The 27769-nt window shown below is 35.6% G+C and overlaps 2 protein-coding genes across 3 annotated transcripts in view; one reads left to right on the forward strand and one right to left on the reverse strand.

Moving 5' to 3' along the window:
- vcana (versican a) overlaps nucleotides 1–11005 on the forward strand; it is a 48246-nt gene extending 37241 nt beyond the window's left edge. The window contains exons 5-11 of the mRNA XM_073839921.1: nucleotides 855–968; nucleotides 1410–1523; nucleotides 3825–3983; nucleotides 4365–4447; nucleotides 6836–6980; nucleotides 7207–7389; nucleotides 9578–11005. Of these exons, the coding sequence (XP_073696022.1) occupies nucleotides 855–968; nucleotides 1410–1523; nucleotides 3825–3983; nucleotides 4365–4447; nucleotides 6836–6980; nucleotides 7207–7389; nucleotides 9578–9732 (953 nt within the window). The 3' untranslated portion in view covers nucleotides 9733–11005. The remainder of the gene's footprint in view (nucleotides 1–854; nucleotides 969–1409; nucleotides 1524–3824; nucleotides 3984–4364; nucleotides 4448–6835; nucleotides 6981–7206; nucleotides 7390–9577) is intronic.
- A 4686-nt stretch (nucleotides 11006–15691) lies between these two features.
- On the reverse strand, nucleotides 15692–23626 carry hapln1a (hyaluronan and proteoglycan link protein 1a). Of its 2 annotated transcripts, none has more exons than XM_073840989.1 (4): nucleotides 23360–23626; nucleotides 19710–20039; nucleotides 18714–19040; nucleotides 15692–17220 (listed from the first exon to the last, which is right to left on the reverse strand). In XM_073840989.1, the coding sequence occupies exons 1-4, from the start codon at nucleotides 23622–23624 to the stop codon at nucleotides 16931–16933; spliced, it is 1212 nt and encodes a 403-aa protein (XP_073697090.1). In that variant the 5' UTR covers nucleotides 23625–23626; the 3' UTR covers nucleotides 15692–16930. The 2 variants fall into 2 exon arrangements, with proteins under 2 accessions (XP_073697090.1, XP_073697091.1); XM_073840990.1 differs by having other exon boundaries at nucleotides 18714–19016; nucleotides 23360–23625.
- Between the last annotated feature and the right edge of the window lie 4143 nt (nucleotides 23627–27769).

Consider the following 27769-nt stretch of genomic DNA (forward strand, 5'->3'; position numbering starts at 1 on the left):
GGAGGACAGTGCAACAAGTGCTTATGGAAACACACAAGCAGAAGTTTTGAATACTGAGACCACCTCTCAGCTTGACACCAAAACAAGCTTTGAGACAACCATGCAACCAGAAATTGAGAGTGAAACTTCTTTTGAGAGTGTCTCAAGAAACTCACCAAAGAGTAGAACAAGTGATTTAGAGTTAAGCACATCTGGGGAGGTACATCACAACACTTTATCATCCAATAAGCATCACACCACAACAAGAGAAGAAAAATTCTTAGAAGAAACAGATGAGCATACAACACAATCCAAACTAAATGATACAGGATTCAGGACCACCACACAACCTCAATATGATGGTTCTGCAACTTCCAGCAATTTGAAGAGCAGCTCAGATGAGGATTCAGTTATTATCCCATCATCTGCTGAGGTTCAGGCAATAATTCTCTCTACTGCAACAACCTCACCTTTACTTCTGACACCTGAGTCCGATATAAAGATTGTCAGTAAGGAAACTGCCTCAAGGAAACAAGAGGCAGCTGGTATGATTGAGGAAGCTGTAACTCTTCCAACTGAGATTCCAGTTCAGGAAGAAGATCAGATGACATCATCAGCACCTACAACCAAGAGTGAGCCTGCAACACCATTTTCCTCCAAAGAAGATGTTTCTGAAGCCACTTTGGTTAAAAGCTCACCTCCAAATACACAAGAAAGCACAACACACAGTACAGCAGACCTTCCATACACAATGATCGGGCAGACATTTGATATTCCAGGTATGATTTAAACACTGTTATATACTGTACTTTCTATACCTAAACCAGTATTCTTGTACAGAAAGACATGCCTATATTCTCTCTCTCTTACTGCAGGTGTTCACTCCTGTTCTGATAATGTTTGCTTGAATGGCGGTACTTGTGTAAAAAGAGGTGGTACTCAGATCTGCACCTGTCCCCCTGGATACAGTGGTGAACAGTGTGAAATAGGTATGTTGTATCAGTGTTTCATTTATTTATTAAAGGTGCACTACAGAACTTTGGGCTCAATACTGCCACTTGTGGCGAAATTATAAATGACATGACATATTTGGCATCAGCTGTCCTTCACACTGCTTTTCTGTGTGGATGATTGTGTACCAGATGAATGTACCACCTGACCTTCAAGTGAACTAATTCAGAATTTCCCCACAAAATACAACATGACTGCTCAAATGATAAATTATTATTATATACTTAATTGCTTATGTCTTACCCTGATTCACTAAGTTATCAAACACTTATTATTTCTTGCTCAAAAATGGGATTTGGTTATTTTTTACACCCAAAAAAAGTCTTCTGTAGTGCACCTTTGAATTCTCATGAAGTTCAAATTGTAATGGACTTAAGTACATTATTTACTCACCTTATGTTTTTACATTTATTTAATAGACATTGATGAATGTCAAACAAACCCTTGTCGTAATGGAGGAACTTGTATTGATGGCCTAAACTCGTTCACCTGTGTATGTCTTCCGAGTTATGCAGGAGCACTGTGTGAGCAAGGTAAGATTATATTTAACATATAATAATTTTTTCGGGTTCTTTAAGTTACTGTAGCCACAGATGTACCGTGTGAACCTCTAAATTTTTAAATGAGGTCAGCGCTAATAAAAAATACTCAGACATTCTTGTCAGATTTAAGTTTGGTAAATGTGACTCATGGTTTTGTAGATCCTGATTGACAGTAGATTTTTACTTGATGTTAGAAACTGGGTTTGTTCCAAAACTTCAGTTTAACTCACATCTGGCTTTTGTCAGAATTAAAACAAATGAAAGTTGACGTCATGTGGGCATTACCAGTACTCTGAACATGATTTTCATTTCAAACTTGAGATAGCATCAACATTAGAGACACAAAGAAGTGTCTCCTGCACAGAAACTGCCTCTGATTCAGCAGTGACTCACATTGTAAGTGAAAGTATTTCAGAGTGTGAGTTCTCAGACATAGCTGCTCACAGAGAAAGCAGAAATGCAGAAAATGCTGCTAAATGCAATCTATAGTAAATTAAGTAACATTTTAAAAATCATAAGCCAACATTGCTACATGCATTGTTAAAAGTCGAAAGTTTTTGAATAGTAAGTCTTCTGCTCACCAAGTCTGCATTTATTTGATCTAAAGTACAGCAAAAACAGTAACATTTTGAAATATTTTTACTGTTTAAAATAACTGCTTTCTTTTTGAATATATTTTAAAACATAGTTTATTCCTGTGATCAAAGCTACATTTTCAATGTCACATGATCCTTCAAAAATCGTTGTAATATGCTAATTTTACTTTTAGTATCATATTTACAAGTTGAGTAATTTTTCTTAATGAGTCTTTAATGAATAGAACAATCCAAAGATCAGGATTTATCTGGAATAAAAAGCTTATGTAACATTATACACTATACTAAATATTTATTTATTTATTTGTTGGGAAATAAATTATAAAAACAATACTTTTGTTTAGTAAGGATGCTTTAAATTGATCAAGTGATGATAAAAGAATTTATAAAGTTACAAAAGATTTCTATTTCAGATAAATGCTGTTCTTCTAAACTTAAAAAACCTGGAAAAATTATACTCAGCTTTCAACAACAACAATAATAATAATATTTGTTTTTTCCAGAAATCAGAATATTAGAATGCTTTCCGGAGGATCATGTGACTGAAGTAATGATGCTAAAAATTCAGCTTTGAAATCACAAGAATAAATTACATTTTAAAATATTAAAATAGAAAACAGTTATTTCAAATAGTAAAACTGTTTTTGCTGTACTTTGGATAAAATAAATGCAGGCTTGCTGAGCAGAAGAGACTTCTTTAAAAACATTAAAAATCTTACTGTTCAAAAACTTTGGAGTGGTAGTGTACTTGCACTGATATGTTAATGAGAGTTTTAATAGTTTTATCTTGGTTATTCCAACATTTTCCCTTCCACATGTTAATTTACAGAAGGTTTAGAGACCCCTCCTTCCCAATTAGTGGTTCTGTCAGGGCAAGTCTGCTATAATCACAGTGATTTCAAATAAGGAATCAAAGCTTTTAGCTTGACATAGAACAGCCCTGGGTTGGTCTACAAACAGTCAGTAAGTGCGTTTACAAGCACTTTAAAAGTTTGCCTTCAGCTGGACTAAAACAATAATTTGTCTTTTTAAAATATCACGCGAGTCTGACTGAAGTTGTACCAGCAGAGACTTTGGCTTGATTGTGACGGCACACATAAACATACTTCGACTGATTGGACAGACTTTATTTGCAATTTAAAGTGATCATAGTCAATATTTGTCAACAAGACTAATAAGCTGCTGGGCTGATAATATGCTTTAGAGTTTCCTAAACGGTTACAGCCATATAAGTGGTTGTTTGTTTTACAGGTCTACTTTACTCAAATACCTCTTTCTTGAACAATGCCTCAGAGCATTCGCCATGCCACTGTAGACACTCTTATGCAGAAATGAATTGGCTTCCTGATATGATAGACACATGGGTGTAGCTCTTGCTCTAAGTGATCTCGTTCAACTGACATGTAATTTAAAATGAGGATGAAAGGGAGTTATAACATTCCCTCAGGTCCGGTGTGAGTGGGAAATCATTCTCACTTGAAAAGAGTGCCACTGAACAAAAAAAAGCTTTGATTTATTGTACTGATAACATCCTTGCAGTGTAAGCCCAAAGGTAAAGAACTAATAAAAAGAAATTGACAGTAAACACTATCATGCACCTTTTTTCCCTTCCAGCAACAGGATTATCTGTTTTAGTGTTTACATGTCAAGTTTGTGTGTAGTGCTTCAACGCTAACTCGCATATGATTTCCTGCAGACACTGAAACGTGCAACTATGGCTGGCACAAGTTCCAGGGCCACTGCTACAAATTCTTTCCTCATCGGCGTAACTGGGACACAGCAGAGCGTGAATGCCGTCTCCAGGGAGCACACCTTGCTAGTGTCCTGTCCCATGAGGAACAGCAGTATATCAACCGTGAGTATACATAAACCAAGTTATGGTCAGTCTGTCTAATATCATCAACTTATGCCAGCAATTACATTTGCATGCAAACTAGGGTATTTATAAGGAATGATACTGTTGTTTTGTTTCCTTTTGTTATACTTCTCACTGCAAAAGTGATCAGAGTTATGGAATATTCCACTGGTTCAGGTTTTTTTTTAAAGCCAAACAGGACTTTAGAGTTAAAAAAGGTTGGTTTATCACCAAAAAAAGGGGCAGAATGCTCCTCCAGCACTAGATGCAGGAGCAGGAAGTGTGATGCATAAGAACAAAAATGCTTTTTATTTTTAACCACTGACAAAGAGTTCCTAATATGGCTGGTGAATTGACCTTTGTTTCTCTCTCCTCTTGTAGGCCTTGGCCATGACTACCAGTGGATCGGTCTGAATGATAAGATGTTTGAGAACGATTTCCGGTGGACAGATGGTAGTGCTGTGGTAAGAGCATTATTCAAAACTTATATGTACACATTTATTAGTGGATAGATGCAATCTTTATACATTTTTCTTGTATTTTCCATGATGAATTTTTAGCAAGAATTTGTAGATGTGAAAAAAAAAGGAAAACATATGCAATCATCTTCCTGGTTCTAGAGGTGTTTCTCCATTGAACAGGAAAGTGGCTAATTACAGTTGTTTAGTCCTGACTGGGCTCTTACTTCAAAGATAATGGCAGCATTTTGTAGGGCAGGGCCAGAAAGCCCTGAAGGGCAGGAGATAGGACTTTTCATCTGTGGAAGTCCTCTCAGGACTGGAGGATCAAAATAAAATGAGGGTAGAGGAAGCTTACAGGTGCGGACAGGTAATGGAGGTGTGAAGGAAGAGTGGCACCTGGAACAGGCTGCACTAGATATAATCCAGACCTAAAATGTGAGTGTGTGACCGTTCAGTCCAGTTGGCATCAGTGAGGGGCTACAAACATGTCTACTTACGTTTCCAAACACTCTTATTGAATTCTGTATACAGAAGAATTACTATATTTCTAAGAATTTGTTTGTTAATGAATTTAACTTTAACTGCCAGTGGAGTTATCCAGAGGGTCAAAAATTGCGTTACGTCAATTTTCAAGCAGGAAGCACACATTCCTTTTGTAAGAGGATAATAACAGGCCGATTCGTGTTTGAAGACTAGGTAATATTCAAAGGGCTGCTGAAAGACTGGAGCTCCAGCCTGTCTCCATTGGGTATAATTATGTAATGTCATATATGCACAAACTTTTTCATTTAAATTAGATAAAGTGCCAATATACATTGAATAGTGAATACAGTGAATAAAGTTTGTCCGTGATTTTTGAATATAGATGTATATTACTGGAGCTATAACTATACTATAACTACTACCATCCAAATGCGGAAACAACACTCCCTGCTGCTCAATGCAGTTTAATATTGATGTATGTACTTAGCGCCCCCTACTGGAGTGTATCTGTATCTTTATCATTTTCTAGACTTTCTACTATATGTGCTCCATACATAGAAAGTCATACTCGGCTTGAAATCTTTTGATTGCTTTCATAGTGTATATCACAAATGTTCAAATCTTTACCATAACCCCTGATGTTGTAGGTCTGTCATTTTCACCTAGAAAAGATTTTCTAGTATTCTAGAAATCTAGTATATTTCACACCCAGGTTGAAAAACAAACAAACAAAAACAAAAAACAAACAGCATATGCTGATCAGGCATGTTTTGAAGCATGACTGAGCTGGTTTAAACTGGTTATGAGCAGGAGCTGGTTGCTTAGGACCACCTTAGGACCAGCACATGACCAGCTTAAACCAGATCATAACCTGCTCAGGATTAGTTTAGGACCAGCTTAAATCAGCTCACAACCAGTTTATAACCAGCTCAGGACCAACTAAAGACCAGTTTAAACCAGCTCAAACCAGCTGCCATGCTTAAAAACATACCTAACCAGCATGTGCTGTATATTTGTTTTCTACAGGGACATTTTTTTTAAAATAATAATTTTAACTTTTGGAGAACCCCCCTCACCTTATTACATTTGTGATGTTTCTGATCAAAAATGACTGGCCTACAAATAAGTGTTTATACATTTGTTATGCTGCTGTATTATTACCAAATTGTGGAATTAATCTTTTCATCAACTTGTTTTCTTTCAATTAGCATGAGCTTTGTATACCTTTTTGGAACTGATTGATTATATGCTTCCGTTTTTAAATAAATATTGCCCAAATTATCCATAAGTAATGCTTTTTCAAGGTCCAAGAAGAAATACAAATCCTGTGCTAATTGAAAGAAAACAAGTTGTAAAAAAAAAAATCTAAGATTTGGTGACAATTTAACATAATGAGAAAAATGGGGGGAAAAAGTGAACATTATCAACCCAGGAACAACAAATTTGGATTTTTAGGGAAAATGTACAAAAAACACAGTGCCTTCATAGATTTTGTCTTACAGTCGAAATGTAGATGAGCTAAAATAGTGCAACTGCCATAAATATTATACAATTCAGTATGATTCTTTCAGTATTCAAGTTAACAAGAACCACAAATGTATGCAGGCATCCCGTTGTTTACTGAGCAAATGAGAAACCATACATATGGATGTAAAAGAAGAATATATATATATACAGCACTAGCAGTATATTGCCGTTTTTTTTTTTTTTTTTTTTTGGAGCTAGGTCGTATTTTAAGTTGTGCAGGTGTGTTGAGTACAATTTTTAAACACTCCAAAAATACACTGTCATAACTCAAAGTGTACTGTAGTCATATGATTATTATAATATATCTGAAACGTACTTCTATAGGATAATTGTCTCCCTCTCATTGCCATTCTCATCTCTATCCATATTCTTCCCCTGCAGCAATATGAGAACTGGAGACCGAACCAGCCGGACAGTTTCTTTTCCTCAGGGGAGGACTGTGTGGTAATGATCTGGCACGAGGATGGCCAGTGGAATGATGTTCCCTGCAATTACCATCTCACCTTCACCTGCAAGAAAGGCACAGGTGAGCTTTTAGCACCTGAATGAGGAGCTTTTATAAAATAATAAGGCATGCATAGGTAGACATTTATTTATTTAACTGCTGTGGCCTAAGATATATCTTTAGTGATAGACAGGAATTTAAGAAGAGAGCATTTTTGTCTGTAGTGGTTTTAAAGCAGCTATAATTTTAAAATCACATTTCACATTCAGTTCTCTGTTACTGATGGTTACTCTATTATGTGCTGTAGTGTCCTGCAGTCAGCCTCCTCTTGTCCATAACGCCCGCGCATTTGGCCAGCTGCGCCCACGCTATGAGATCAACTCCTTGATCAGGTACCAGTGCATGGACGGCTTCATCCAGAGACATGTTCCCACCATTCGCTGCAGAGGGGATGGCTCATGGGATTCGCCCAGGATTTCCTGCATGAATCGTAAGTATTCTGTGTAACCTTTTCACAACAGCCCTCCCTATAGAGCCTGATCATTCTGACCTAGATACTAAAAACAATACTCTGGTTTGAGTTTTCATATATGTAGTTTACATATGGGCCATTCTACAAAATTGGTGCAAAGTCAGATTTGGAAACACAAATTTTGTATGTATGCAAAGTGTATAATATCCATCATACAAATTTCTAGTTATTGGGCAGTTAATTCTCATATTGTATTGTCAGAAAGTTTCGGAATATTGGTCCTCTCCCCAAAGGTCTCACTTCCAAAACACTAGCATATAATTAAATAAGAAGGGTTATATTGACCTATTAAGATTTCTTTTGTAAATATATTTTGTAAATATAAGTGTTCAGAGGTAAATCAATAACAAATACAATTTTAACAATATTTCAAGTGTAATTCATAAGATTTGTTGTATTTTAAATCCCGTTTTTTCTTTGTGTAAAGCTGATCATACTGATTTCAAAGTTAAGGACTCGTTAGTTTGAATATACACTGAACCAAAAGCTATCATAGCATCTGAGGGAATAATTCAATACACTATATTTTTAACTAAACATCTCATCTTCGGCCGTGACCGCACATTTTCGGTAGCGACCACATTGCAGAATTTTAACCCACATACTAAAACACTACTAAAACATACTAAAAATAAAAAATATTCTGCACAGATGTACACATATAAAAACTAAATCTTATCGAATAACTCCCAAAAAAAGTGTTTAATTGTAGAAAAATGTGACCCTGGACCACAAAACCAGTCTTAAGTCGCTGGGGTATATTTGTAGCAATAGCCAAAAATACAATGCATGGGTCAAAATTTTTGATTTTTCTTTTATGCCAAAAATCATTAAGAAATTAAGTAAAGTTCATGTTCCATGAAGATTTTTTGTAAAATTCCTACTGTAAACATATCAAAATGTAATTTTTGATTTGTAATATGCATGGTTAAGAACCTAATTTGTACAACTTTAAAGGTGATTTTCTCAGTCTTTTTGATTTTTTTGCATCCTCAGATTTCTGATTTCAAATAGATGTATCTCAGTCAAATATTGTCCTATCCTAACAAACCATACTGTATGGTCCATACATCAATAGAAAGCTTATTTATTGAGCTTTCATATGATGTATAAATCTCAGTTTTGTCAAATTTAACCTTATGACTGGTTTTGTGGTCCAGGGTCACAAATGGTGTTTGGTATTGACATTCTTTAAAGTTACACATATTTATAACTTCTGAACACATTTACCTCAAAAAGATGGGGCCTATTTACTTACCATGTAGCTATGAGAGAGAGAGAGTGACTTATAAATATTTCCTGATCATAAATGTTGGGGTGTAGTTAAAATCAATCTCAGCAAAAAAATTTTTTTACATAAAGTTTCATAATTTACAAAGAAAATATAAAATCAGTTTTAAAATACTTTTAAAAACAACAATGGAATAAAATGCAAAACTAATTTCAATATCATTTTCATAAGTTGAAATTTAGGGGTTAGGGTTTGAGACAGCCACCTTCCATTTGAAAGTACTCACTAAATGATGATTTTATATATTTTATATATATATATATAAAACTTACTTATATGTGACCCTGGACCACAAAACCAGTCATAAAGGTTAATTTTATGAAATTGAGGTTTATATATCCTCTGAAAGTGGTATAATGGTTTGTTAGGATAATACAATATTTTTTATATTTAAAAAATCTGGAATCTGAGGGTGCCAAAAAATCGAAATATTGAGAAAATCAACTTTAAAGTTGTGCAAATTAAGTTGAAAATTCATATTAATAATCAAAAATTAATATCTTCATGGAGCATGATCTTCACGTAATATCCTAATAATTTTAGTCATAAAAGAAAAATCTGTAATTTTGGTTGTGGGACAGCAGTTTGCACCAATTTTGTAGAATGGTTCTATACACTACAATGCAAAGGTTTGTAATATATTTTGAAATGTAATTTATTCCTGTGATGGAAAGCTGAATAACTACAGTCATAACTCTAGAAATCATTCAAATATGCTGATTTGGTGCTTAAGAAACTTGTCAACTGTGCTCCTTAATATTTTTGTGAAAAAAAAACAAAGTAGTGTACATGTATCATATTTTAATATATTAAAATGTATAGTTCTAATTGAATGTACTTGTGTTTTCTTTCCAGCCTCCAACTACCAAAGGTCATATGCAAGGTATCAGACATACAGAGTTTTTCGCAGTCATTGGGGGAGATCAGAAGAAAATTCTGATCATTTACCCAGACGACACCATCGCCACGGTGTAAAACACTATCGGACACAACAAAAGTTGCAATGGTAACACAACCCTATCGCAAGGGCCCTTTTAATGTATTTTGATAGCATATGACGGATCTGCCTGCTGGCTGAAAGAAAAGAACACAGAGTGCATATCACTGGAATGAAACAGTGGATTTTTATCTTTTAAGAGCGATGGTGTTTATGAACTACATAAAGGACATATTCAGCTGGCCTCTGAAAACACAAAGAGATGATCTGACCTGCCCTCCATCTGTTCTGCTTCTTTTTGGGAATACACAGTGCCTTCATAAATTATAACTCACAATCCAGATGTAAGTGAGCTATAATAGTGCAACCTAAATATTATAGTACAATTCTTTCAATCTTTCTTCAAGTTTACAAGAACCACAGGTGTATGCAGACATTCTGCTGCTTACTGAACAAATGAGAACTCATACATGAATGTGAAAGAATATATATTTATATAGAGAAAGTGAGCAATGGCTTACAGAGTCGGTGTTTGTTGTGGTACAAAAAGGCCAATAATATCATAAGAAAAACTGCATCCAATGCAGTGAATGGTTTTGATATCTTAAAGTCAACACAATATATTTTACTAAAGCCATGTAGATTTTTAGATAATTTATATTCCTTTGTCTGATGTCTCTTTCAAATGTTTACAATGCAATTCCTGTTTCACATACGTTTCACTCCGCCGTCACTCATCTATAAACCAAGGAATCTCACTGTATGTACTTTACATAATTTTTCATGTCAACTTTCAGACAGTTTAAAAGAGAATGTACTTTGTGAGATGCTTAAAAGACTTGAACGAATGCTTTTTAACAAATGCCTTTAATTTATTTCCTGAGCTGCTCCTTGTTTTCTCGTTGTAGCGAAATACAACACACTGAGGATTTCACTTGGTCAAACTGCACAGAATTCAGTGTATTAGTGTAGAGGACAGTGTGTCAATACAGTAGCTGGCATTGATGTGACTAATAGACGACGAATTTAGATGGATTTCATGATGACATTTGGGGTGTATCAATGGACCAAAAGAGGAGGATTCATAGTAACAGCATTTTTTGTTGAACTGGTCATCCATTTGTTTATTCCCAAGCATTTTTTTTTCTTTAAGATCTTTTCTTTTGTGTGGTTACTTGTGTCTGTTTTTATTTTTGAGTTTTCTCCTGAAAGTGCACATATCTTTTTATATTTATAGCATAACTTGTTTATTGTCAAATGTGATTGTCTGGAATGTTTGTGAAATGAAAAAAATGTAAGGAATGTTTTTTTATGCCTTCTGTGTAAATAAAGTTTATTATATATTACTTGCATTCCTGGTCTTTTCTGTTCTGATAGAAAGTGAATTTTGGTCTGTTTGGAATGACTTAATGGTAGACATAGTTAATAATATGGGTTGTAATTTGAGTCTAATATTTAATGACAATAATTTAATTAACAATATAATAAAAACACTGTGACAGGAGTAAGTGAAGTGTATGTTTAGTGTACCTAAAGTATGTGGTTTATTAGCAGTGCCTAATGTTCACCACCAGATGGCATTGGTTTACTAACATACTGTGAGAACACTTGAACATCTGAATAATTCTACCAAAAACTGTTACTGTAAATAAAGTCTTGTAAAACTGAAATTCACTTAAACAAAAATGATACCATGCCAATTTTAAAAAAGGGCACATTACAGTAAACCCCTTTAAATCTAATAAAACACCTTCAAATATTTTTGTTACTTTTATTTAGTTTATACACTACCAGTCAAAAGTTTTTGAACAGTCAGGTTTTTTATGTTTTTTTTTAAAGACATCTCTTCTGCTAACTAAGCCTGCATTTATTTGATCCAAAGTACAGCAAAAATGGTTACATTTTAAAATATTTTTACTATTTAAAATAACTGTTTTCTATTTGAATATATTTTAAAATGTAATTTATTTCTGATTTCAAAACTTAATTTTTAGCATCATTACTTAAGTCACATGATCCTTCAGAAATTATTGTAATATTCTGATTTGCTGCTCAGAAAACATGTATTATGTTGAAAACAGCTGAGCAGAATTCTTTTAGTTTTCTTTGATGAATAGAAAGTTCAGAAGAACAGCATTTATCTGAAATAGAAATCGTTTGTATAATGTATATGCTTCTTATTTCAGATAAATGCTGATCTTTGGATCTTTCTATTCATCAAAGAATCCTGAAAAAAAAAAGTACTCAACGTTTTTAAATATTATTAATAATAATAGTAATAAAAATGTTTCTTGAACAGCAAATCAGCATATTAGAATGACTTCTGAAGGATCATGTGACACCGAAGACTGGAGTAATTATTCTAAAATATAGTTTTAATCACAGGAATAAATTACATTTTAAAATATATTCAAATAGAAAGCAGTTATTTTAAATAGTAAAAATATTTCAAAACTGTAGTTTTTGCTGTACTTTGGATCAAATAAATGCAGGTTTGGTGAGCAGAAGAGATATATAAAAAAAAACATTTATATATATATATATATATATATATATATATATATATATATATATATATATATATATACACTAGTCAACATTCGAAGTGGATCAAAAAAGTTAATCAAAAGTTGTCCTAAGATAAGAACGGGTATTCTTTTTGGTTTTAGGACAAATTTGATGAAAGGTTTTGATCCACTTCGAATGTTGACTACTGTATATATATATATATATATATAAAAAAACATTAAAAACCTTACTGTTCAAAAACTTTTGACTGGAAGTGTAGATGAAAAAGAAAACCAAGTCAATAGGACATTTGTTCTCTCTCTTTTAATCTTAATTTGGGTTGGATTGTGTGTTAAAATGTCTTGCTAGGTTCTTTTTTAGGTATTTATTACAAAGAAAGGCTCCAGGCTTCTAGGCTCAAAAATAAGGTAAAAATATGGAGTTTAAAATGAAAACTATAAGATGTCAGTTTTACATACTTTCTAAATCATAAACAGCTTAAAGACATCGAATAGACGTCTATTTGACATCTGATTGGAACCGTCCTATAGACCTATTGCAGATAAACAAACACCCTAAAAAATACGTTTTGCAGATGTAAATGCAGGTCTCAAATAGACATCCCCGAGATGTAGGTGTGCTATCAGGGCAATGACCTTGAGATCAGTTGCTTAAACGTTATTGCAAAATGGCCGTTAGTTTTGAAGAAAATAAGCATAGTGTACATTGTTGGAAGCAGAGCCATAGAGAAACAGAGTTACGACACTCCTATAGGCTTCCATAGGAACTGAGGAATGCGGAAGTAAAGCGTGTCATGGATCGGCCAATAGTTCCAAACAACCAATAGCTCCTCCATAGAAGCCCATTCATTTCAGCGTTTCTCAAGCACTGTCGCCGGTAAATTGAAGAAATTACTGCATTTTTTTTTTTTTTTACATTTTAACGCATCAGTTGACCTCTCGGAAAACTGGCCAGTAGTGGTATTTTATAAAGCGTGTGGTAGTTAATGTTTATCGTTAAAAAATAAACAGTTATACTGTAAATGCAGTTAGATAACGTGAGAAACACCATAATAGCGACCATAACCAGATACTAATTGTCATATTTTTACGTTTTTAGTCTTTCTGCAATCTTTCTCTCACTGTGGGAGATTGAATGAGTTTCAGTAAAGACTGCATTCAAGAAATACGATAAAACAAATGTATGCTGTATGCAATTCGTTGCCTTCTGTTTTTTAAACACTATTTTCATCTTTTCTATTATGTCAAATGCCATTTTTGCTTGCCTTTTATAATATTCAGTTATGTTGTATATTTGAATAAGTATTTTACCTTAAATATCACACTAACTGTAATATAAATACTATATTAGAAAATGTTATCTTTTAAATGTTCAGGATCATTATTGCACATATTATTTAGTACAAAAAAAACCTCCTCAAAATATTAACTAAATAGAACTGAACTATATATTACAATTATTTAATTGAATAAAAGTTACACTTAAGGTGTTTGGTCACATTTGACTGCCAAAAAGTATGAGAACATATTAATCAGGCTATGTCTCTTTATCACTGCCCAGAATAAAATGCGATTGTAAAGCGTATTCAGAGAAGTTATCAATACACAATCAATGCACATTATGTGTTAATAATTACTCGAAATTGCTGCAAATATAGTAAAACTGTCTATCCTACTTAAATCCATTCAAACACATTGACAGCGCGGAGTTGTTTGGAACTATTGGGCGCTCCACGAACCACGTGACCGCGCGGCGGCGAGATCAAAGCGTGTCGCAACTCTCTTTCTCTATGGCTCTGGTTGAAAGATACCATTTGGTTTAAAAGTTTGTTTTTATTGTAATGAGGTAAGGAATAATTGACGACGGACTGTTAAAACATTATTTTCGTAGAATTCAACAGACCGAAGTAAATTATTCCGCTTATACTACGGTTACCACACCTCAAGACATGATCAGATGTTATAACTTATTTCAAGACATTCGTCACGTTTTTATCCTTAAACCGCTATTGTGCGTAGGATTAATTTAAAACGTAATTTCAGACCTAGCAACAACACTTGAGCGTTTGATAGCCAACAAATGCAGTTAATAATGAAGTTTAGACAGACCGACAGACAAGCAGACAGACGGCAAGAGAAAAGAAGAGAGATATTAAGCTGGTGAATTACCTTTCTCAATTCTGTGCTTCTCTCAAAAGTCACTGGCTGCAGTGTCTCTACTAATAGTGAAACTTAGTTTAGTTAAAGTTAATTTTCTTCAAGACCACGCCGTTGTTACCTCGCGTGTGAGAACTGTCATGTAGTTTTTAAGTTGTTAATCGTCAGACCAGCGCTAACAAACATTAGCGCGTATGCTTATGTGTGTGTGTCTGTGGAGAAATAGAGTATGTGCTTTCCGTACATAAAACGTAATTTTGTGGCAAAAACATGGAAATAATCTGTCGTTTTTATCCTATTGTTTACTGTATTTATTTGTTCCGCCAGTGTCCTTGTGGGTTTTGGTTATTTTGCGGTTTTAGGCTGTAAAGGACCTTAAATAACTGAAATTGTGTGGCGAAGTGATATAGACATGATAATATAGGCCAAGAACTGCCTGGAACTACGTTCGCCGTGCGTTTCCCTGAAAATAATGAACACCATTAGAACGTTCCTCAGCCAATCAGATTCAAGCATTCAAGGCCTGTAGTATAAATTCAGATATTTCACTTAGTGTACAACATGGGATTTCTTGTCAAGTTACATATACCTTTGTGGAATAGTTTTGTAAATACATTACGCAATGTAATGTACAAGGAAAAACAGAGACAGGCTTTTGATGTGCCTTGTGTTTCTGAAGTCCCATTGCATATTTTAATTTGACATGAATGTATTTTCCCGCTGGTACCGTTGTGTTCATTAATACTCACCGTATTCTCCTTTAAGACTTGAAAGACACGTTGCCATTTTCCATTGCAGAAATCACTCTTTTTTTTTTTAAACAACTGGAATTAATTTATATGTAAAAAAAAAAAAAAAAAAGGCTGAATTGGTCACAGAACATTGTATAATTGTAGCAAGCTTTCTCTGCAGATGGTTCCAAGGCTTCTCATAGATCTAAAGCTGAGATAGCTAGTGCTATTCTAAATAATTTAATACATATCCTCACACACGCGCGCACACACACACATGCACACACCACGTACGCGTGCGCAAGCAGGCATATATAGGAATTATCATTTATTCATCATATTGATGGATATGCTTAATAGTTCAGATAGACGGACAGCAGAAAGTTTCTGTAACATGATAAGAATTCTTCTCAAAAGCAGCAAAGTATTGGATGCTATGCAATCTGTTTATTTCAAGTTAATTTAATAGTTTGTGTTGGGAAATGTAGGCCATGCCTAGCCAAGCTGGCATTCATACTGCAACAAACATTGTGTACTCAGCATCTGGACTGTCAAAATCCATGGTTATAGGCACTGTAGAATTATCCCAGTTTAATGGAGAATAAAACAAAAGCCATTTCATTTTTTTTATGGGTTTTATTGTTTCATTTAAAATTTGATTCAATTCATAAACCGTACAATGAGTCTCAGATTAAAAAAAAAAAAAAAGAAAAGATATTTTGTGCATACAAAAGACAAAAACAAGCAAAATGTCACTTATGTGCACTGTGGCTTCTGCAGTTCAAAGCTGATTTGTAAATGGAGAATATTTTCCCCCCACATAAACAACACATATCAATACAAAGTGGCAAGTAATAGATGTTACCTTCATCAGTAAACAGATCTCATCAACTTAAGTCATCCACACTTTGCCTGTCATAACATTTCAATGTTAGGCATGATTTTATACATGGCTTTTAGTGCTGGTCCTCTCTTCGCAGAGAACAGTGGCATTACAATATCATTAATTCGAGACTTATTTATTTCTACACTTAAGCAGCTAGGCTCAAGCTAGTCTTGAAATGTTGAATATACAATTGGGTGCTGAAAGAATCTCTCAGTGTAAATTTTGTTTATAGTTGTTTGCCATATAACAGTTTAATGTCAAATTCTGTTGCTGTTTGTGATGAAATTCTATGCAGTAATTTTTTTTTTAGAAATGAGGAATGAGTGTTACAATGAATCACAGGATGAATATAAAGTATATTCATATAGTTATGAATAAAAACACTAAAACTACAGGTCAAACACATTCATTTGATATTTCAAACAGACAAAAGATCACAGTTCAGAGCATAGGATAATACACCAACAAATGAAATACAAAAAATACATAGCTTTAAAGAAATTAGCATTCGTGTAAGATCACAAGTTTTTTTTGTCAGGTGTCAGGTCCATTTTTCAGTTCTGTTTGGGCAAGTTTCAAAAACTTTCTGTCAGGTTAATACTATTTAATAATACTTAAATATTTTATTGCAATGTCACAATGGAGATTCTTGACAAACTTACACTTAAAAGGGGGTTTGATCAAAATTGTGTGACTTCAACTTTCCTTCCAGCTTAATATCCTTCAATCTGTGTTATTTTCGTTCATACATATGGTGTACAATTCTATATAAAATGTAAATGATAAATAGAATAACTGTTTACATTAATATTGAGCATGTATGAATTTTGCAGTATGAAACTGGTTTTTACAGTATCCTTTCTATAATTGTCACAGTTATGGCTAGTTCATGCAGAAAGTCCTTTATAAGTTTGGATGTGGAAACCTGTATATTGCTGCTCTTTGGTTGGTGTCGTGACATGAAGCACTTCACACCTGTGGCTTGTAGCAGTAGACTCCGTGCAGCTTTTGCTTTTTGTCAGGGAAGCCAACAAAGCGAACTGCAGCCTCAGTAGGACTGCAGTTCTTCCTGGGCCTGGAGATAGGGTAGCGAACGCTACCGTCGGCCAACCAACCGGCATCACAACGATCGTATCCCAGCAGCTTCCAGGCAGCGTATATATGGCCCACCTTTGCGATCTCAGCTCCATCTCTCTTACATGCATCAACAGCCTCATCAAAGTTCAGCTTCTTGGGCTGGATCAGGTAGTAAAAGCGTCCTGTGATGTAAAACAAAGAGTTTCAGGGTTGTGCTTGTGTTCATCAGGATTCAAAATTAAAGTTTAAACCCTTGCTCCGAGTTTACAGGTTTTGATGTCCACATAGAAATTACAGTGGCTGTAGCATTTCTGTTAAGAAATGGCCAAATATTAAAGATTAAGTAAACATTTGAATTAAATGTTGTCAAGTCAATATTAAACAAGGATTATATCGCATAGTAAAGTGTAAAAAACAACCGTTAGGCCACTGATATAATGCCCAATGCACATTAGCTCGATTGTTTATAATACATTATATATGTGACCAGTTTTGTTCAATAAAACAATGATTACTTGCTTTTGATAATTCATTTAAACTAATTATTATTGCCTCATTGCTATTATGTATTTTAAGTAATTTAAAGGCTTTTGTTCACTTAAGTCTATTTTTATTACCACAAAAAAGAACAACTATCCAATTACTCGATTAATCGTCAGAAAAATCGACAGATTACTCGATTACCAAAAAAATTGTTCTTTTTTGTGGTAATAAAAATAGACTTAAGCTAACAATAACCTAGAATTCTAGTATAAAATGGAGCTTAACATTTTGGGCTGTCACTAACAATTATCCAATTACTCAATTAATATCAGAATAATCGATTGAAAACTCGATTATCAAAATAATCGTTAGTGACAGCCCTAAATGTTATGCTCCATTTTATAGTAGAATTCTAAGCTATTGTTAGCTTAAGTCTATTTTTATTACCACAAAAAAGAACAATTATCCAACTACTTAATTGTCAGAATAAATGACTGATTACTCGATTACCAAAATAATGGTTAGTGACAGCACTAAATGTTATGCTTCATTTTATACGAGAATTCTAGGCTGTTGTTAGCTTAAGTCTATTTTTATTACCACAAAAAAAAAAAAAAAAAAAATAATCCAATTGTTGGCTTAAGTCTATTTTTTATTACCACAAAAAACAACAATTATCCAATTACTCGATTAATCGTCAGAATAATCGACCGATTACCCCCCCCCCCCAAAAAAAACCCGTTAGTGACAGCCCTAAATGTTATGTTCCATTTTATACTCAAATTCTACGCTTTTGTTAGTCATTTTTTTAGCACAACAAAAGAATAATTATCCAATTACTTGATTTATCGTCAGAATAATCTACCAATTACTTGATTATCAAAATAATTGTTAGTGACAGCCCTAAATGATATTCTCCATTTTATACTAGAATTATAGGCTATTGTTAGCTTAAGTCTATTTTTTTAACCACAAAAAAGAACAATTATCCAATTACTTCATTAATCGTCAGAATAATTGACCGATTACTCGATTACTAAAATAATTGTTAGTGACCGCCCTAAATATTATGCAATATTATAAACTAGAATTCTAGGCTAATGTTATCTTAAGTCTATTTATTACCACAAAAAATGCTCAATTATCCAATGTTATGCTCCATTTTAGACTAGAATTCAACTGTTTAACTCACCTTTAAGGCTGGCTGTGAAGCAGAACACATCATAGCGGCTGTTGGACTTGTTCTGTCGGCCATAGGTCCTTAGTCCGGCTGACTTCCTCGCGCCTCCGCAGGGCTCTCTGGGTTTGGTAATGGGATACTGCACTGTCCCGTCATTGAGCCAGCCAGCATTGCACCAATCCATCCCATTTCTCCATTCGCTGTACAGCTGCTCGAAGGAGGCGACCACAGAGTCCTGCTCCAAACATGCAGCCTCGGCATCTTGGAAGTTGAGGTTGTAGCGCCCAAGACGAGGAGAGTATGGGAACACAACCCCTGTGAAAGAAAGTGAATTTTCCCCTGAGGAAAAGTTCAACTGAGTTTAACATCAGGCTGTTCTGATGAACGTTTTTTTGAATAAGAGCGATATTAGTGAAAGTCTTAGTTTTAGTGTTCTAAGAGCCTCCCTGCTGTACGTGATACAGTCTTAGAAAAAACTATTCAAAGCCAGAGAAAATTACTTTCAGGGTTTAGGCTTTTCAATCTTAGGCTCCATTGTTTCAAGGTTAACAGTGGCTAGTTGTGCCAGCCTGTTTCATTATGCCCATGCACCTCACTTTTCTTTTCTAAAGATCCCCATTGTTTCCCTGGAGCCAAGTCTGCAATGGTGGTCTTGGCCAAGAGCAAGAACTACAAGATATTACTGGAGAATGAGCAAATGAGAAGTGGTAAAAACATGTTGAAAGAAGAGTAAGAGAGTGTCTTCACATTTCAAGAGATAAGGTTGAAGACTGCTTACTGAAATGAACAGCTCAAATGTTACTTATGAACTGTAGAAAGTGAATGAAATATGTTCATACGATGATGTGTTGCAGATCACAGTCAGAGAATATATGCCAATACAAAGACATATATGGAAAATCTCGGTTTTATCTTTAGTTGGCTATTTAATGAGTGACTTTAGATTAAAAGAGCCTGATAAATAAATAAATATAAATATTTAAACTTGAAATGAAAGAATAAAGTTACCTTGCAATTCAAGGTCCACTTCAACAACCTTGTCATTCATGCCGTTGATGATCTCACACCTGTATGTGCCATAGTCTTTCAGATCTAGGTCTGTAATAACTAAGGTAGCATCACTGTCATCTGTCTCCAACAGGTAAACGCGGTCCTGGAAATTTCCGTAGGTCTTCTTGTGGAACCCCATAGACATGAGCACATCAGTTTCTGTAGAGTCATCCTCTATTTTGGTCCACTTGATTCTGTTTCCAAACATCGCGGAAAGACGTTCCAGTCCACAGGGTAGAGTGATATTGTCACCTCTGTTGGCGTAGACCTTGAGCCTTGATTCACTATCTGAAATATAACAAAAGGAGATTTCTATAACAATGGTTTCTTTGTATTGAAACCAAACAGTACATCTACTATTACAGTAGATGTACAAGGACAGGATACAAGGCTTTAGAGTTTAGTGATTGTTTTATTACTCAAGATGTTATTGCACTGAATTATATTAAACTAATTTCCTACTATTCTTCTGTTGGTTTGATTTAATGGCTATGCATATATTTTGCAAAACTAATTTTAGCCGAAGAAATAGCCAAATTATGATTCACTTAAATCAGATGGTGTGCTTGCACACACACTGGGGAACCACAGACATAATTCTCCCATTTAGTGTCAATGAAGACAAATGTTCTCCCCATAAAGCTCAACTTTTTGCTCGCAGATGCTGTGTCTCTATCTCTGGCAGTAGTTTCTATGTCTGCTTGTGGTTAGGGGCATAATTGTCTCATTCAACTCCTTAAGATGTTTCCGGATCTTTGTTTGAGTCTTAGAGGCCCCAATCCATCACAACCCTTGATGGAACATTTGATGGATATCAAGGAAACTAAAACCGACCCAAGAGTTCTCCTGGCCGGCTATACTCCACCATTAACGTGTCAATTGCAAAGAAGACATAATTACATTTAGCTTAAGGCACCATTCAGTCTCTAAAAAATGTAAATTCACATGGCCCTTTTAGAGTTCCTCTGTAACCCTCCACCTCCCCAGCTCCACCTGTAAAAATCTGCTACGGGTTAGTAAATGCTATTCTTTTAAACTTCCTATTAAATAAAAAACTGTATCATGGTTTTAACAAAAATACTTAGCAGCACAACTGTGATAGTGTGATAGTGTGTTACCAAAAAACATTACAACTTCGAAAGAATCCCATCATTCTGTTTCTCAATTTCTTTAGAAAATCTATAATTTATCTTTACAGTATCTTCAACCACATTGTGTTCCAGTCTGTGGGTTCTGCAGAGCAGTTCTTAGTCTTAGTTCTGACAGCCTTAGGCTTTTGTCCTTCTGACCTGCATGTTCTACAACTAACATTAACATTCAGATGCAGTGTATCTGCAGGAAAACCCTTTCCACAAATATGGAACTCATTAGCAAGCACTCAAGACTTTTTGCCTTCTACGTCAAACCATTTACCTTAGCTTTGTTCACTATTACTCACTCAGCTGAGTTTGAGACTTTCCAGATATAGTAACAGAATGACTTTACATATGCTTAACATCTGAATGTATCATGGATCACAAGCCATGTTAAACTGTACCATTTCCACTATTAATTATACAGCACATCATTCACATTATGACCAACTGATGAGAGGTCCTCTTTTTCTAAAGGTAATTAAAACAGAGCCCTACAGTCCTAACACTCACTGACACCACACATCTGATCCCTTTTTACACTTCACTGTGAGTCATCTCACTTTCTTCCTAATAAACTCTCACTTAGGAGACAGTGTGCCAGAGTTACAAGCTGGAACCAGAAAGAACAGATGAAAAATCTTGCATAAAATGATTAAGTACACCTTTCACTGACAGCAGCTACCAATTTTGCAAATTTATAACTAGGCTTTTCGGATTTGGGTTCCACACATTTCTTTGTTGCCAGAATAAATGATTGCTGGTATACCAATTTTGCACTCTCAAATATCATCTCAAACCCACTAACCGATAATGTTCTCCATATACCCAACTCCCACCAGTCCCCATGACACCCCCATCCCCCATCTCCACCCGCCCTGCTCTTGTAAGCAAACACAAGGAAAGTGTTTACTCTTGAACAGCAGAATGAAAGTGCTTTGGTGGTTTAAATATTTAAAAAGTGCCTCTTTCCCACCCTTTAAGAACTCAGCAATTTGATTTAAGACAGGATAGATAATTAAACATTAATTGACATTTATTTATTTATTTATCTATATTTATCTATCATATATATATTTGTAAACTGAAACATAAAAGATGCTATAAATTTACATTAAACGTTCATTTAGCATGAGCATTTATTATACATTTGGGCTCCACTGGCATCTTGAACACATCTGATGCATAAACTTTGGTGTTGGAACCCTTTATAATACAAAATGATGCTTTGTATGAGGCATACAACTCTAAAAGCATGAAAACACACTGATTAGGGCTTTACATCTGTGTATACAAGTGTCATATGGAATCGTTCCCTCACAGTCAGACACTCTTGATGGCTAAACTTCACTTCCTACACTTTGCTGAGCAAGCAGAGGTCAGTGTGAAGTCGGAACATGAATTACTGCACACAGCTGGAGGGGGCTCCCTCTATCATAACCGTCTTGTGCATTGACATTTAGGGTGTCTCTCTCTCTCTCCCTCTCCCTCTTTGTATGTATTATAGTCAGTTTATTTGAATGTCTCTCCTTTACTATCTCCCCTTTTCTCTCAGCCGTCACACACAAAGCCATCCTCTTTCTTTTACACACACCCCCCTACTCAACCATGCCTGACTAATGGCTGCATTATTTCTTGAACAGAGCCTCTGTGAATCAGGCCCATCCTTAGCAGTCTCTGAGAACCCAAAACCATTTTCACTCCTTCCTCCAGTCTCCACCTCTTCTCCATCAGCTCCAGCCCAGCCCAATCTATGCAAACCCATCACTTTACAGACCATTATCTCAGAAGAAAAAGGATTGCATTCGGCAAGGGGCTCTTTACAGTTCAATCTTGCTGTAGCTCCTGTCAGATGTATACATTTAGTAGCATCAGTGTAAATTCAGAGGACTTGGCAACATCCATACAGCAGCGTACTGAGAATATAAAGGTCTACTGTGTGGCCATCAGAAGCCAATCTTGCATTTACCCTCAAGGAAAGGTATTAGATCTGCACTCAGATGTGATCAGCAGAGCCACTTTTCACAGTCAGTTTGATGATGCTCACATTCCCCACTATCTGTCAACAACTGTTAAACAAGTGCTAAATTACCTGCAGCAGATGGTTTAGAGCTTATGAAAGACTGTGGCGAGCTGAATCTTTATGGGTGTGTGAGCATCTGTATGGTGGGAGGAGTCTTTTAGAGATAAATAGTAGAATATTACAATTAAAATCTAATTCATTGTGTCTGCATCAAGTGATAACATTAAAGAAATTATGTGCATTATCCATTTTTTGTCTTATTCTTTATTCTTATTAGCATCTGGTGATTTAATACATAACCTACTTTGTACAACTCAGGCTGTGCAGTTTCTCAGTATTACATTTATATACCACTTATATGCACAGACACAGAAACATGCATGCTGAACCATAATTTCATTCATTCATTCATTCACACATTCATGCACAAAGGGATCAGAAGTGGTTCTTACCTTGTGCTTCGACATGTAGACTGCTTGCAAAGACCACCAATGCCAAGGAAAACAGAGCGCTCATCTTGTCTTTTTTTGTTCTTTGCCTCAAGGCCTCTGGACTGGAAAAGAAAATGAACAAAAAGAAAACGGGAAAATGGAAAAACAAAAACGCAATTAGGTAATAAACCTGGAAGGAGTGTGGAAAAATACTTTCTTCTCGTTGTTGTCGATGAAGAGGTGTAGGTGTTGGTAGTTGTGCCACAAGAAAGATTGGGCTCCTCATAGGTCCATACAAAAGGCTTATATTGAAGCCTTGGCCAATTGTGGCCACTCCCCCTCCCCTTAGAGAGAAATGAAGCCCATCACCCTACGTTTTTTTTTGTGTGTGTGTAGACTCCCTGATTTAAGCACAGCTTCCCTTTCTGTCATGCATGGCTTTCTGTTTAGATTTAAGGGGAGACGTGTGGAGTACAATGTTTTTTTTTTGTGCTAGCTGCATTATGGTATTCATACCCCTTCATTGTTTTCACATTTTATGTTGCTTCCTTATGTTAAACTGCATTGAATAATTTTTTTACACAATAATGGGATAGCAAAAAACTGTTTTTTACCACCATCTTTGCAAATTTTTAAAAAATAAAAAACAAATAAATGATTCCATTGCATAAGTATTCAAACCCTTATCTGGGAGAGTTGAAATTTAGCATTTATATTGCATGTAGATGTTACTACATTCGAGGGTAGTTAACCGTGGCAAATTCAATTGAATGGGTATGTTTTGGAGTAGCACACACCTCAATAAAAGATCTAACAGCTGTAAATGCATATCAGTGCAAAAACCAAGCCCTAAAGTAAAAAGAACTGCGTGTAGAGCTCAGAAACAGGATTTTTGCAAAGCACAGATCCGTGGAACAGTTTAGAAAAAAATTCTGCTACATTGAAGGTTCACAGAAGCATGTAGTCTACTCTTAATGGAAGAAGTTTGGAACAATCAGGACTCTTCCTAGAGTTGGACTCTTGGCCAAACTGAGCATTTGATGCAGAAGGGCTTTGTTTGGAGTGGTGACAAAGAAGCTGATAGTCACTCTAGTTGAGCTCCATGATCATATGTGGAGATAAGAGAAACCTACAAGAAGAAAGCTCAGTGCACTGAAATATTGAAATAGCCTTAATGAAAACCCAGTCTAGAGCATTCAGAACCTCAGACTGGGCATAAGGTTCACCTTCCAACAGGACAATGACCCTATAAGCACACAGCAAGAGTGGCTTATAGACAGCTCTGTGAATGTCCTTGAGTGGTCCAGCCAAAGCTTGGGCTTGAACCCAATCAAACATTTCTGGAGAAACCTGAGAATGTGCATCTACCCCCATCCAAGCTGTCAGAGCTTGAGGGGTGAAGAGATGAGGAGGAAAATGGCAGATAAATGCTGATGTCATCATACCCAAAAAGACTAGAGAATCTCATTGGTTCTCATTGGTTCCTCTTGAAAGCTCTTCTTCACCTAGCATAACCCCCTTTTCAGATTACTTAATGGACGCTTGTATTGATAAGATAGAGACGTGGTAAAGATACAACCCACTTCACCCAAACAAAAGTGTGTCTGGACCCTAAAAAGACTTTATTATCATAGGAGAGATAGGGTGAGGATGTGTGGTCTGTCAGGATGTTTTCTTAGTGGTCCCAATGGAGTGATGGTGGAAGGGAGTAGCCTGTTCAACGCAGATGATGTTTTAAGCCCCATCGTGTTTATTTTAGCTGTGATTTACAGACTGTAGGTGAGAAAGGCACCCTCCATTCCCTCAGGGTCTGGAGACTAAAGCTCCATCGAGTCATATGTTCCCCACCCTGAAAAAAAGCACACAGAAGACAGGGGCCGTTATGCTAAAACCATCACAGTGACTGATTTACACACTAAAAAACTATGGAAAATGAGGAAGGGTCTCTGGATTGGAGCATGACTGACTGGAAATCTCACCTCAGCGAGAATGACTCATTTTCATTTACGCTTCATGGGTTTTGCGCTTACGTACTGAATGGTAATAACGTGGGTCTTAAACACTTGCTAATGTTTGATTACCCCAGATGAAGTCATGAGTTGCTTATTATTTTGTACCAAATGCTTAAAAACAAAAGAACCAATTTGTTGGAATAATCATTGCGGTTATGAAAGCTAGTGTGGGCAATCTGATTGCTTACTCTTTACTGGTTAATTCAGGAAATTGAGGCCATTTTAATTTTGGCTAAACGTGTAATGAGGTGTAGTTTTGACTCATTAAGTTGAAAGAAAAACAGTTTTTTGTTTGTAAAATTCACTGCTGAAATCTACAAATGACTAGTGTACGAAGGCAGAGTACAAAAAGCTTTAAAAGATACTGTACAGGCCCTGTTAAAGCCAGTGAACAATTATTAAAGACTAAAAGTGTAGAGCTTAAGCCTGGCCTAAAGCTTTCTGCTCTAATTTATTTTGAAAGTTAGGTTAGGGAGTTGAAACCATCTCTGGTTGTACTGTACAGTATATGTGGCTATAAGCCATAGTGCACACCTGGAACATTTATGATACATGTAACCATACAGTTCATTCGGGTTTATTCAGTCTTCACCAAGAAGTCATTTTTACTCTTGAAATGCCTGCCTAGTGATGGCAACATCATAAAAACACAAGCTTTTACAGCAACACCTACCAAACAAGCTGCCCAGTGTTTAATAGATGACGCATGCTACTCACCTCATGTTGAAGAAAAAGTTAACCCCAAAATCAATTACTCACCCTCTTATAACTTACTTTCTTTCGTGAAACATAAAATGAGAAATCTGTAGTAGAATGTCCAAGATGCTCTTTTCCATATAAATGGAAGTAAAATGCAGGGGCGGACTATCAAGATTTTTTTTTAGTAAATATCACACAAAGCTATAGGCTTCAAAAGGCTTCAGACTTCTATGAACCATTTTGACAGTATATTTATGATCTAGAGCTTGGTAAAAACATTGGGCCTCATTCATTTAGCTTGCGTAAATATTAGGGCTGTCAATCGATTAATTTTTTTTAATCGCGATTAATCGCATGGTTGTCATGAGTTAACTCGCGATTAATCACACATTTTTATCTGTTCTAAATGTACCTTAAATTAATACTTTTAAAGTTTTTAATACTCTAATCAACATTGGCATGGACAAATATGGATGCTTTAAGCAAATATGTGTTTATTATCAGTGAAACCATACTTGACATAGAGCATGAAGACTAACTTGTTTCAAATGTCATAGATGTTTTTCAAATAACTTGTTCATGTCTATTAGACACATGAAAAAAGAACATAGAAACACCAGATTCCCATTACTTCTCTTTCTTTGCACTGAGCAATTTACTTACACAAGCCTGTTTACATTATTTGCAGGACAGGGCAGCTCACTGCTTCTGAACATGCAAAATCTACATTTATTATTACATTTGTTTGCCTCTCGGTGCCCACATACTGTAATTTAATGCAGCCAAGTTCTCAACAAAACTGTTTTACAAAACTGAGTTTACCCATTTAAAGTTATGTGATCCCAAAAACCTGATTCTTTTATTTTTTAATGTATTGTTTTGGTTATAATGTACTGATTGGAGAGCCTGGTCTCATGAAAATGCGCACTAGAACGACTTTCTGTTTCTATTTGGCGTGCTAATGATATCGCCGTTTTCACGTGCATACTCGTATGTGGCTTTACGCATCAACCCCACAGCACCAATCCTAACGTAGCCCGACTCCGCTTGCATTCATTAAATATGCCAGAAGTGCCGGTACGCACGAAAAAGTGCAAGTACGCAAAAGGATAAAATACAGAAGTGCCTGCGTACCGGCCTACTTCAAGCACTGGAATGAACATAACATCTGTTTTAACTGAAAGCGCTGCTTCACTGTCACCCGCTGAACAGAGCAGACGCAGATATAAAGAGAGGGAGGTGCGCGCGCATTGGAAGACCTCACACACGTTCAGCAAAACCGAAGAGCCTCAGAAACTATATTAGGTTTGTCCAATTATGTGTTTATGTATTGTTGCTAGACACTTTTCGCTAGGTTGGCAGCATTGTGCATCCATTTCTTTAACTATGGGCTAGGTAGTGGGTCAAACAGACAATGCGCGCTGCGTTAATCGCGCGTTAATAAAATTAGTGCCGTTAAAATTAATTTGCGTTAACGCGCTATTAACGCGTTAATTTTGACAGCCCTAGTAAATATATATAAGTAAAATGAGTAAAATGAGTATTTTGGCTGTAATACAGACCTTTCAGAAAAGTCTGGATTCTCCGGATTCACAAACAGTTCGTAACCATCAGATTTCATAGTAAAATGTGTATGTGAATAAATTCCTATCATTTGTAAATAGTGTGCGTGTGCATGCTCATTCAGAATAGAATGTTTTTACGATGTGTCATCAATCTG

Source organism: Garra rufa, chromosome 5, assembly GCF_049309525.1.
Source record: "Garra rufa chromosome 5, GarRuf1.0, whole genome shotgun sequence".
NCBI lineage: Eukaryota > Metazoa > Chordata > Actinopteri > Cypriniformes > Cyprinidae > Garra > Garra rufa.

What these genes read in the sequence shown, in the direction of transcription:
- hapln1a (XM_073840989.1), bottom strand. Translation starts at nt 23,624, where the DNA reads ATGAGGAGCCCAATCTTTCTTGTGGCACAACTACCAACACCTACACCT. An exon ending in TCTACATGTCGAAGCACAAG is followed by an intron (nt 20,040 to 23,359) that starts GTAAGAACCACT and finishes GTTATATTTCAG; the next exon opens with ATAGTGAATCAAGGCTCAAG. An exon ending in AGTGGACCTTGAATTGCAAG is followed by an intron (nt 19,041 to 19,709) that starts GTAACTTTATTC and finishes ACTTTTCCTCAG; the next exon opens with GGGAAAATTCACTTTCTTTC.